The sequence below is a fragment of the Phoenix dactylifera genome, chromosome 7 (assembly GCF_009389715.1).
Source record: "Phoenix dactylifera cultivar Barhee BC4 chromosome 7, palm_55x_up_171113_PBpolish2nd_filt_p, whole genome shotgun sequence".
In the NCBI taxonomy this organism is placed as follows: Eukaryota; Viridiplantae; Streptophyta; class Magnoliopsida; order Arecales; family Arecaceae; genus Phoenix; species Phoenix dactylifera.
The window spans coordinates 7,229,995-7,242,527 of NC_052398.1; the positions used below are offsets into that span (position 1 = coordinate 7,229,995).

The following is a 12,533-nucleotide window of genomic DNA, read 5'->3' on the forward strand; positions in this document are numbered from 1 at the left end:
GGCTATATTAGTAAGCTCAACTGAGATGATATATAAAGACATGAAGGAAGGTAGCAAAGGAAGGAAGGAGATGAGATTGTTTGTTGACCACCAAGATGGAGGACTCCCTAATTTTTTTAAAGAGAACAAAAGAGCCTATAATATTTTTCTTGATCTATTCAATGTCCTTTCTTTGTTTCAAACAAGATGATTTTTGGTGAAGCTCTCGTACTAGGCTCATTATCTTTTTCATGAAATAATAAGAACTTTGGATATCTTTAATATTAATAATGTCATACGAGCTAGTTTCCATTATAACTATAAGTTAGATGCTTGAAATGGGATCTTCGACTAGATGTGTTTTGTTTCATATAGTAAACAATTTTCTAACTAGTTAGAAAGAATTTCTGTATTTTTGTAACAAGCATTTGCATCTTTCAATAATATTCTGCCAAATTTTTTTTGAAGTGTAGAGAAAAATAGCCTCTAGATAACTTCAAAGCACTCACATTTAGCATGACAGTGAGCATGCATGCGTAACAAATCATGCAAGAAAATATCGGGTGCAAAATTTATACAGCCGATCACTATTATATAGGAAAAAAAGAAAAGCTATATGTGCTTATTTTTAGTTGATAAGAATTTAACTTTTATAAATAAGATTTATCATTTGTGGTAAAATATGTATAATATTATTGAAATAAATAGCAGCTCCAGCAGCTCTCAGTCTCTCACCATCACTCCGTGCGCTCCCGTTTTATTCCGATCACTATTATCAACTCGTTGACGGTGACGCGGAGGAAATATCTTTCTCGGTGATAGTTCCGTTGTGTTACTAAAAGGTGCCGCGTGTCATGTCCGCCCGTTCCCTTTTTCTCCGAGTTTTCTATTTCGCCCCCCATCCCAAACCCACGTGCCGCGTAACCTCTTTCCTCGCCCACGCCGTTGACATGTTGATCAGACAACAGGACTGGGATCAGCCAAGTCCGTCGATCCAACGGTGGATCTAATTACGTGACTCGTCGGAGGCTCACGATAGCTTACACTGGGACCACGGCATCTCATACCGTGGACAATAGATAACTAAAACTAGCCACCCGATACGTTCGTGGACAACGTTTTGACAACGGCGTTACGTTTATAACGTCCTGCTACTGGAACAGCAATATTATTTTTGTAAGTGTTGCAAGTTGCAACAGCCATTATTTGGCACTTTGAAAACAGTAATTATCGTATTAGCTATTATAAGAATACGATGAAAAATAATATAATTAAAAATAAGTTTCTGGTGTTACAGATGTTTTATGAAAAGAAAATTCTGGAAGTTTGAATTTTGGAAAGAAATATTACAATACAAATATCAAATATTGGTTATTATTCTTTTCTTTTACCGTTATTACAGGGCAAGGTAATGCAAGGGGCCAAAACCGTCATAATGGCCGTTATGTGACGCCATGTGTGATTCGGTAAATAAATGGTAGACGTAAGGGTATTTATGTCAACTTGTGTGTATATATAGCGGTTCGGGCGTTCCCATCCGTTCGCTGGAAATTTCAAGGGAGGGTGAAACTGAGAGAGGGCAAATCTTTCTTGTTATCCGTATTGGTTCGCTGCTGTTTTCTTTATATCTATTCTTTCTCTAGGGTTTTTGGTGAAAGAGGAGATGAATATGACTGAGGGAGAAGCGATGGGTTTCGACTCCATGGCCAAAGACGCTTCGGTTCCTACCATCGCCTCGAGGGACGCCGGCAAGAAGAAGAGGGTAAGATTAGATTCCAACCAGAAAGAATTGAACGGAATCGATTGGAATATGTTTGGGAGATTGATTGAGAAAAGATAAATTGATGCTTTGATTTGTTCTGCAGACCAACAGGTCGGCGAAATTGAAGCAATGCAAGCTTGACGCGAGGCGCGAGCAATGGCTCAATCAAGGTTTGCGAGCCTTCTAATTTTGACGATTCTTGTGTTTTCTTGATTTAATCTCTGAATTTTATAGTCGTATGGGGTGTTTGTTGATTTGATCGTTCCTATTTGAATTGTATTTTTGTTAAATTTGGATCTTTTTACCTGTTTTTTTGTTGTAGTCAAGAACAAGGATGGCAAGAATCCAAGCATGGGCACTAGCCCTAATACCTCCTCTCTTCCGCATCCACCGCTCCCTCGGTCGGCCAAGAGTAATTCGGAGACGAGGCCGAGGGAGGAGGAGGAGCGGGAAGAGCACAACATCAGCGATTCGGACTCCCCGACCCAAAGCCCCACCTCGAGCATATATGGAAACTCATCGAGAAAGGGCTGCCCCTCCAACAGCATCAGCAGTGGAAGCAGCACCGAGTCCACCTCGAGAAACGTCAGCGATAACGAGGAGGAGGAGCCAGATGGACGTGGAGAAGAAAATGGGGTCTTGGATGATTGGGAAGCGGTGGCTGATGCCCTGTCCACTGACAATGATAATAACCGACCAAATTCCGACCCTGTAGTCTCCATCGCCGAGCCCGCTGCTTCCCCTGGCACCCAAAATGAGGCACTTCGGGGGGCCACTACAAAGCCGCAGTCCATTCAGCCAACTCCCAGAGCTTGGAGGCCTGATGATGTTTTCCGGCCGCGGAGCCTGCCCGGTATCTCAAAGCAGAGTAGCTTCCCGGGGAGCATGGAGCGGCACTACAGTGCCATTCAACAAGGCATCCTTGCCCTGCCATCTCCGTGTCCCATCTGCTGTGAGGATCTGGACCCTACGGACTCGAGCTTCCTCCCCTGTTCATGTGGCTTCCGCCTCTGCCTTTTCTGCCACAAGAAGATTCTAGAGGCAGATGCGCGTTGTCCAGCGTGCAGGAAGAAGTATGATGCAATGGGTGTGGTGATGGATGTGGACGGTGGAGGAGTGCCAAAGTCATCCATCCGGTTATCCCGTTCTTGTAGCATGAGTTCGAGATTTTAGAGCAGGGAAGAGTTGTTGTCTAGTTTTAATTACTCTTGCTCTTATAATGTTCGTGTGGGAAATGTTATAAGATGTCCAGTTACCGCAGAAATTTTGATATCCTAGAAGAAAATACTGTGAATAATTAGGGGCTCTATAGAACAGTTTCCAGGATATTGGGTCTGTCTTTGAGTTCAATTCTTACAAGACATGTGGTGTTTGTGTTGTTGTAGAGGACTATTGGTTGTTAATAATTTGGAGGTTATAAATACTAGTTACAGTGAATTCTAGAGCGCTATATGTAAGTCCATTGCTTTGCATTTATGCATTTTCTCATTAAGGTGTTTGTTTGACTCCTATTTCAACTACAGTGGATAAATTGTTACTCTCATATTGTTGTCATAGATTATGCAACCATTATATGATGCATGATGATCTTCCCACTGTGCTTCCTGGTAGCAGAGCCTGTTGGTGTTGAGTCTTCATGTTCTTATCTATTTCCCTCACTTTATATGAATATGTCTTAATTTCTTTATTTATTGACACTACATGTATTTGACTCACTTCTTAAGGTGGTGCTGTCTTGGATTTTTTTTCAAACAAATTTCTGTTCCTGTTAAGGAATAAACCTTTGTTTATTTTGTTTTGTTTTTAATGCTTGATGTTCTTTTCAAATATTATATCCAACTGACCCCATCAAATCCAGTCTGCAGGGGGCTTTCCTTTCTTCTGATGCCTAAAGGACTTGAATGTTATGCTTGCATTACCTGTGATTTTCTTTGCTTGGTGGATAAAAAGGTACATGTTGCTCCTTAACGCAAATCACTTTTACTGTTTATGTAATTATCTTTCTGAGAAGTAGTTGCATTATATTAGATTGCTTTTTGTTTGTCCTCATGATGCCAATTAGACAATTCCTGATCATGCATTTGGGATAAGTACGATTGCTATACACACATAAACTTTCTGAATTTCCTGACCTAATAATTAGTGCAAGATTTCAGTACTCCATAATCCACATGGCTGCTCATTTTTTAGTATAACAATTATATTGCACACCTTTCTTTGTATAAATTGTCCATGTTCATTTATGCATGTATACAATAAAAAATTGATAAATTCGATTGATGACTGGTTGCAGTAAAAGGATTTCAAGCAGTGCACATGATAGGTACCCCAAATAGAGAAAAGAATAAGAAAATGTGGAAGAAAATGAGCAACCACGAAATCTATGTTTATGAATCGTGCAAGTTCTGATTATTAGGGGGCCAAATTTTTAGAACTTTATTGTTTTAGAAATACCTTACTGCAGTTTCTATCTTGAAAATGAGTAAGATAGGATTCTTTATTATCTTAAGAACCCACCATAATTAAAAATCACATCACTAAATCTAATTGTAAAAAGTTCCATAATCTGTTTTGTGCAGTAGACGCCTATATAGAGGGGAAAAAGCAGATAAATTTAAAATGAAGCAACAATCTATTTAAAATCAAACAAGCAATTAGCCACAAACAAGCAAACTGTATAGATTTTTGAAGCATATGTTCGTTTTCGTCTAACAACTGGAATTAGGATTAGAGACTTACAAGTCTAGAACTGTTTTAAGAATACCTTGTAGTTATTCACAATTATTTTAATGGCCAAGTTGTCACACTATTATGTATAGATATGTGTGTGTGTGTGCGGCGGTGTATTGAATTACATGTACTTGTTATAAGCCCATATGATTATAAGGAGTGATAATCTATACTATTTGGAAGTATGAATAACATTTCTGTCCATTAGAAATCACAGCCTTTAAATTTTAACAAAAATTCCTAACCAACTAACGACTCTATCTCTACATTTTATCACATATGTGTATCCTAATCTGATTGATTATTAAAACCCCTTTGTCCATGATATTAACTTCCCCTTGTCATGTCCCTTTGTCTGTACAGATTCCAGAACAATCATGTTTCTCAAAGTTGTAACATTACTATTTTCCTAATCATGACCATCAAATTGCCTCTTTAAGCATAATAAAAAAAAAGTCTCTTGAATAACCAAATTCATCTAATCCAAATTTCACTTCTCAAAGCCCACTGCACTTTCAGCCATACAAAACTTCTTTCAACATCCCTTTCTTGAAAGGAGAAGGACATGATTTCCTGGTTGCTTCCAACTTCAATAAAGAGAGTCGACTTTTTGCAACTATAGTGGTGGACCTAATCTAATTTTCTGTCTAGGGGATGCATAGTACTAGTATTAGGATGTTGATGGAGTCATAGCATAGGATTAGGAAGATATCATCCATAGAATTAAAGCAGGATGGATAAAATGGAGAAGTGCAGCCAAGGTATTATACGATCTAGTATATCTGTCAAGTTGAAAGGAAATTTAATAGGACAACGATACAAGCAACTTGTTTTGTGGTACTGAATGTTGGACTGTTAGAAAACAACATATGTACAAGATGATTGTGGCCGAAATGAGAATATTGAGATACATGTATGGTAATACAAGAAAAGATAAAATAAGAAATAAAGTCATTTATTAAAAGATGGAGATAGTACCAATTGAGGACAAATTAAGAGAGACGATTTAGGCGATTTGGATATGTACAACATAGGTCAAGAGATGCACCACTATAAAGAAGTGATTCGATACATGTAGAAGAAAAGAGGGATAGATATAAATAGAAAATCACATGGGATGAAATAGTAAGCAAAGATTTGATATCGCTACATCTTTTAGAAAGTGTGCCCCTAAATAGAAGGAATGGAGGAAAAAGGATTGATATAACCGACGTCAACTAGTTTTGGGATTAAGGTACAGTTGATTGAGTTGAGTTGAGCTGATAACCTTGTCAAATAATACATCCAAAGCTGTATGGAAAATATGAGACATATTTGGCTACCTACATATGATTTTGAAATATAATTTTGTTTTCGCCATTTGATGTTGAACAAATATTTGACTTGTGGTTTTGTGTAAAATATTTGGACTTCTTTTTAAATTTGCATTTGACCCTTTCTGCGACGTCTTATTTCTTAATGAAAACTTGGCTTTTAGAATTTTATAACAAAATGATTTCAACGAATTTCCACTTGAGCCTTTCATTGATAGTGATAGTTTGATCATGTGTTTCATTTTAAAGTCACCGTTTTTTTATGGACCTTTAAGTTCTTTTATCATGGCAGGAGTTTACTTACTAAGCTTTGTAGATTATTCCATAATTTTTAGAGCAATTAGTGGGAGCTCTAGTGCACTTATTTGAAGAGGTGGACTTGATATTTTAAGTTGACATTTGTCATTGGAATGGTGCAGGTCATAGCTCAGTTTATCTTTAGTTATTTGTATCTTTAAAGGTGCGGCATTGTGTGTGATAAGCTATGTTAAGTTTGTAAGTGAATTTTTATTTAAGAAAATTTGGACAATAATATATTTTTAGTTATTGTAATGTTTGATCTTATGGTTTCTTTGGAGGATGTTAAATATTTATGACTTTTTGATCAACTTTTTTATTGAGGTGATTAAATTTAAATTTTTAGTTTTATTTGATTTTGGCGGTTCCACCTCGGGGTTCTAATAGGTTGGGATCTCAGGCATGACATTATGCCTCCTCAATTTCTTCAATTTCTTGTTAATTTAGATTTATAATTTCACAAAAAATAAATTTAATATGGAGAGGGGACCACCTAGCTAGAAACATGTCTCTAGCACCCGAAATATGATTATTCAACTCCTTAAACTCCAAATCTGGAATGAAGCTTGAAGAAACCTCCTACTACCTCTCTACCTCTCTCGTATCATGAAATGGTCGGAAACAAGTGGTTTTTAGTGAGTCTTGTTTGAAACCAAGTGGTTGGGCTTGGTCTGTCCAGTCCGCATGATTTGGATGGTCCAAGCTAGGTTGTATGGAGACTTTGGTATATCTCCTCTCAATCAGTGCGGTACATACTAGCAGTTGATCTCTATATCTTTCCTTGCAACTAGGAGTTTCTTTTCTTTGTCACAACTAATCAATAAATCCTCAGGATCTAGATTTTGTGTAAAAACATGTTTTCTAGTTTGAGCTATTTTGCATGCATTATACTTTTCCTAGGAACAAAGTTTTAAACTATGGAAGCAATCCCACATGTGACACCATTTAAAACTTGTTGTTGATGGTTGTCAATATAGTTGGTGTTTTCATCTCTACTTCTGATTTGGCTTAGAGATCCTGCAATTTTACCATTCTCACGGCCCCTAAGATGCCTGTGTTTGATGTTGTGCTTTCGAGGGAGATATTGCCATATGAGTTCTGCTGGATGGGCATGGGACTCCATCTATTGCTCGTGTGAGGTAACCGAAAAGTGATAATAGTTGGCATTGCCGGACAAACAAGTCAGCTTCACTCTAAGTAAGAAGCTTTCTGGATGATCTTAAAAGGAGCTTCACAAAAAATTAGAATATTACTAAGGGTCGTGTGATATCAGCTGATGATCTCAATAAAAAATTATCAAAGAGTTTTAAGGTTACTGAACTCCAATAATCAAGTGAACATTATGCTTTCTGGAAGCTTGCTGCATACTTGCAAGTTGCAGCAGATTCGGCTGTTCGTTCCGATAAATTTCTGATCCAATGCTACAGCAAACTCTCCTTTTAGAAAAGATTTCATCCTTAGGTCCAGAAATGACTTCTTTTATTTCTCTACAATTCTGATATGCCCTGAGAATTCCTTTAGTTAAGAGGTATCCTGCAGAGTTTGAGCTAGTCCTTAGGTGTTTAAAGTATTAAGGGCAGCTGGTCTTCTCATTGATCGAAGTACCAGGATGATCTTTGTAATTTGCATCCTTGTCAGATAGCCACTATCTCCCTAAATATGAAATGTATTATGGTCATTGGCCCGGTGTCACACATAACTTAATCTTTATAGTTGCAGAGGAAGACAGACAGAACATTATTCTGTTTTATTAATCTTTTCATTGGTCATTTGCCCATGCAAGTTGATTTGTATGTCAATTAAGATTTTGATATTTGAGATTGTATTTTAGCATATTCTCTATGATGCATGTTGAATGGCAGTTGACTTGGTTTGGAGGGGTATAGAGAAGGATTTTGTGATTGGCGGCACTACCTTGCTGATCCATATTTTTAGCTTTCTATTCTTTTCTCTATTTAAGCTTATAAGATATGATGGTTTTTAGATTAAACCTAAATTTTCTGATACAATTGCTAAAATGGATTGCATGATTTATGTTCCCATAGTTTTGTTTCTGTAACAGCCATTTGTCGTATTGTTCACTGTGTCTGTGCTGGTTAGGGGTTGGCACGTTATAAATATCAAGCCATATCATGTTGCTACTTGGAACACACTGGCACAAAAAGGTATATGTCTCTATTAAGAAGATTTGCAATTAGTGCACGAAAATGCATTACTCATTTTGTAATATACCAGTATTAGTTACTTTCTAGTAGTGTATAGGAACATCTTTTATTAATTTATTTTTTAAAAACAATCTATAGAATATTTGATCAAATTATTATAGATATCTGTGTTGACTGCAGTTTAATATGTGCATCATTTGGCTTCTGATAACTTGCATTACAGATTAACAATGACATATTTTATACATCAGCAACACAAGTAAGCACAAAATTCAAGGTAAAAACCATAAGGGAGTAGGAAAGTGTACATACACATTAATAACATATCTTATGTGTTATGCGTACTGCCAAACTTATGGGAAACTCATATGCTGATGATATTTTAAAGAGCATATGCTTTGTAAGTTACCGTAATTTCTAACATTTGATTTGATGGGGTTTGATGACTTGTGACCATTATCATTTCCAGTGGATCAAAAACTCTGAGAAAAAGGGAAGAATCTGGAAGAGCTCCTACCACTTTGAGTAGAAATATAGTCTGTTGAAGATGATCAAATACAGTGGTTACACACCCACACCATTATGTATCCATTTGTATTGATCTGTATCAAATCTTTATGAGCCGACATGCATTGATACAGGAGTTGGATACCCGTTGCATGTAGGCCCATGTTTTGTGTACCATACAGACAACCTGCTGGCAAGGTATCTATTGTTCGTATGATATAGTAGAGATGGTAACTTAAATCTTTGCTCGACAAAGATGGAGTTGTTTAAGACCTTTTACTACTGTACATATCTGCAATTATTTTACATTTGCTAGATGCATGTTTCATATTGAATGGAAGATATGTTAAATGGATTCCTCATCTAGTTCTCAACATTTCCCTCTTCCCATTCCATTGCTTTCATCTGGTCCTTCTATGATCAACTAAACCTGTTGAATAATTGTATCTCTTTTGCAGAGTAGATTAAGTTGGAACTCAAGGACGATTGTCCTTTGGATAACTATAAACTTCAAGCTATGGTCCAAATACATTAAGTTGGCATCGCCCTTCGTGATAATGATTTTGGTATTGCTTGAACGAAATCAGGTCACTAGATTGCAAATATAAATTATTTTACACCAGAATTTTACAAAAGATTGTTTCAATGATTTATTTATAAGGTTTACAAGGGCTCTATTTTAGATCGATAAATTTGAACATGTGAATGGTTATTGTTCCTGTTATCAGATTCATATTTTATGCTAAGATAGTTACTTCATCTATATTGCATCAGACTTGAGGGATGTATAAAATCAAATGTTCAGGCTGCTATGTATTTGAACCCACATTCATATGATATTTTTGCTAATTTTTAAACTGATTATAGGCCATATCTGTCAGCTTACCCTACTAAACTTGGTTGCTTCCCAAAGTTAAAATAAGTCTCGTGGTTTCTGACAGTTTAACAATTGCTCATTCTCATAAATAATTGTAATTTTGACACAGATTTCTGGGTATAGGTCTTGTTAGGCAAGAATTGTGTACTGACCTATATTTAGATCAAAGTAATATGCGATTCATTTGTCAAGCTATATCGTTGTTATGGTTTGGTTATTTTAAGGATGAAAAAATAGATTGGTGTGGTAGAATGACTAGGTGCAAATGCATGTCGAATTTAGCAAGGACAATGGAACCGTCCCAAACCGTTTGGCTCGGGGCGTACCGAGCCATACCGGCAGTGGACTGGAGTGGTTCCGGCAAGTAAAATAAAAAACCGGCGATGGAGAGGGAGAGGGAGAAGGAAAGAGAATAAGAGAGAGAGGGGGGGGGGGGGTAAGGGAGGGAGAGGGGGAGGAAGGAAGAGAGGAGGGTGGAGGACGATCAGTGGAGAGCCGGGGAGCCGCGCGCGGAGGGGCTCCGCCTCTAGTCCCGGAGGGGCGCCCCTCTTTATTTTCAAAGAATTTAAGTGAAGTCGGCAAAGCCCTTGCCAACTTAATTTTTTCAAAATAAGCCCTCCACCGGATGTCCGCCACCCTCCTCCTCTCTCCCTCCCCTGCTCTCCCTCTCTCTCCCCCCCTCTCTCTCTCTTCCTCTCTCCCATTCTCCCTCTCCCCCGTCCTCTCTGCTGTGTCGGGATGCGCTCTGCTACCGGTCTTATCCTTCTCTCTCCCTCCCCCCCCCCCCCCCCACCTCATGGGCCCGGCATGGGGGTGTACCGAACTGTGCCATTGGCAACTAGTCCGGGCCTCACTGCCGGCACAGTGATCCTTATATCAGATGCCGTTGACAACACTGAAAATTTTGTACAGCAATTATGATATCAGTTTCGCTGCTGAATTTAGAGATATGACATCAATGTTGTGATGAGCCTACTGAAAACTTTGTACAGCAATTATGACATCAGTTTCGATGCTGAATCTAGAGATAAATGACATCAGTGCTGTGGTGAGCCTACTTGCAAGTAGTCAACATATATATGTTGTAAAGGTAGTGTTAGAAATGAACTCGTAAGTGGTTACCAGCAGAAGGTCCTTGACTACTAGATTGATAAGAATCATATCAAAGGCATAGAAAGGAGGAAAAAAAGAGAATGGAAAATGGATGGAGTAATGGGTAGTGTTTTCTTTTTTAAAGAGTAGAGGTTAAACCCCCACACAGCCACCTTCATTTGGATGGGATTAGAACTCAAGTCATTGGTTAGCACAGCCTAATGACTTTACCAACTACACTAGTTAGCAGCCACTATGTTCATGTGTTGTTTATCTTGTTTATTAGTTTGCATTGCCTGTGAAAATATTAATTCATTGCAATAGTTCTTATGCATCATGCATTCATTTGATAAGCAACTAAATAAGAATAAATTGTGGACTAATCAAAATACTTGCAATTTGCATGTTCACTATGATTTTTTAACATTGTGACTTGTGAGGAATGGCATCATTGTTGTGACGACCCATGCAAGTGTATATTTTGTCTCACATTGGTTGTGCACTGGATGGATCTTAGAAGCTTATACAAGCCAAAAAAAACCAAATAATTTCTTCTAGGTAGCCTTTTGGGTGAAGTACTTGATTGTTGCAACTATAGAATCAAATCCTGCTGAGGTGGGCTTAATTAATGATGCCTTCTGTAGGAACCATCCACAGTCAAACAGGATGTTGAAGCCTAGCAGGCTCTTGCCTTCTGAGTAAAGTACTTGATTGTTACAATTATGGAATAGAATCCTGCTGAGGTGGGCTTAATTAATGATGCTTTCTGTAGGAGCCATCCAGAGTCAAACAGGATGTTGGAGCCTAGCAGACTATCTTTACTTGTGTGCTTGCTAACTTGTGTTCTTGAACCTGCTTCTAAAGCATACTAGTTTTTATTCCTTTAGGTGCACATTATTGTGGACCATATAAAATTTCATCTTATATCAAAACTTTTGCTCATGTTTTTAAGTTTCTGTAAGTATAAATTATGCAAATACGATAAAGGTGCTCTGTCTAATGGGTATGATCATGGAAGCTTGCAAAAGTATAGTTTCATGATGGAATTTTATCTGTTTTGTACTAGGAGTTTGTAAAATATCTGTTTAGCTATACTGGTAGTTTTTGCAGCATCATTTTCATTTTGCTTGCTGGAGACAATGATTTCTCTTCCTAAGTTCTTATAAATGAGAAACCTATTCTTGGCTTGTGTTAAATTTTATTGAGCTCTTGTTTTGGAAACATCATGTATCACATTATCTCGATGAGCCTATATGCAGCCCATTGCCTATGGACATCCTTTTACCAAAAACAAAGCTAGAGAACTGTCTGGCACATGCTATGCGGTTTATTAGAAGCTGTGTTTGGATGTTCATTATGATCCAATCGAATGAGGAATTTTTCAATATCACTGACTTTTCCCATCGCCTCTTTTATGTTCATGTGAAATTCACTTCCATGTTTTCTAGATGCATTCATCGTTGTAAAATATTTATAGAGAAAATCAAGGATATGCCATTTTACGACAAGAATATGTTTTATGGAATACCTTTCTCACTTCTAATCTATTTTCAGTACTTTGTGGAGTCATTGTGAATATTCTGATGCATCTAAAGATACTTCTGTAAGTTTTTCTTGGCTTTATTGCATTCAATTTGAGTTAACAAATTCTGTCATGGCTTACCTAAAATAAATTCTCATTATGAATTGATTTACATAATGGATATAACAAGAAGGCTTGTGTATCTTTCTGAGTGAGTGCATTCTGCTAACTCTTTGTGCTGGAGCGTCTCATCTCATTGTTTTTGCGGAAGGGCATTTTGGATGCTAGA

At 37.5% G+C, this 12,533-nt stretch overlaps 1 protein-coding gene across 1 annotated transcript; it reads left to right on the forward strand.

The window, feature by feature from the left end:
• The first annotated feature begins 1,513 nt into the window (after positions 1 to 1,513).
• Positions 1,514 to 3,252, forward strand: LOC103713857. Its single transcript, XM_008800901.4, has 3 exons — positions 1,514 to 1,741; positions 1,845 to 1,911; positions 2,064 to 3,252. The coding sequence occupies exons 1-3, from the start codon at positions 1,643 to 1,645 to the stop codon at positions 2,912 to 2,914; spliced, it is 1,017 nt and encodes a 338-aa protein (XP_008799123.2). The 5' UTR covers positions 1,514 to 1,642; the 3' UTR covers positions 2,915 to 3,252.
• The last annotated feature ends 9,281 nt before the right edge of the window (positions 3,253 to 12,533 follow it).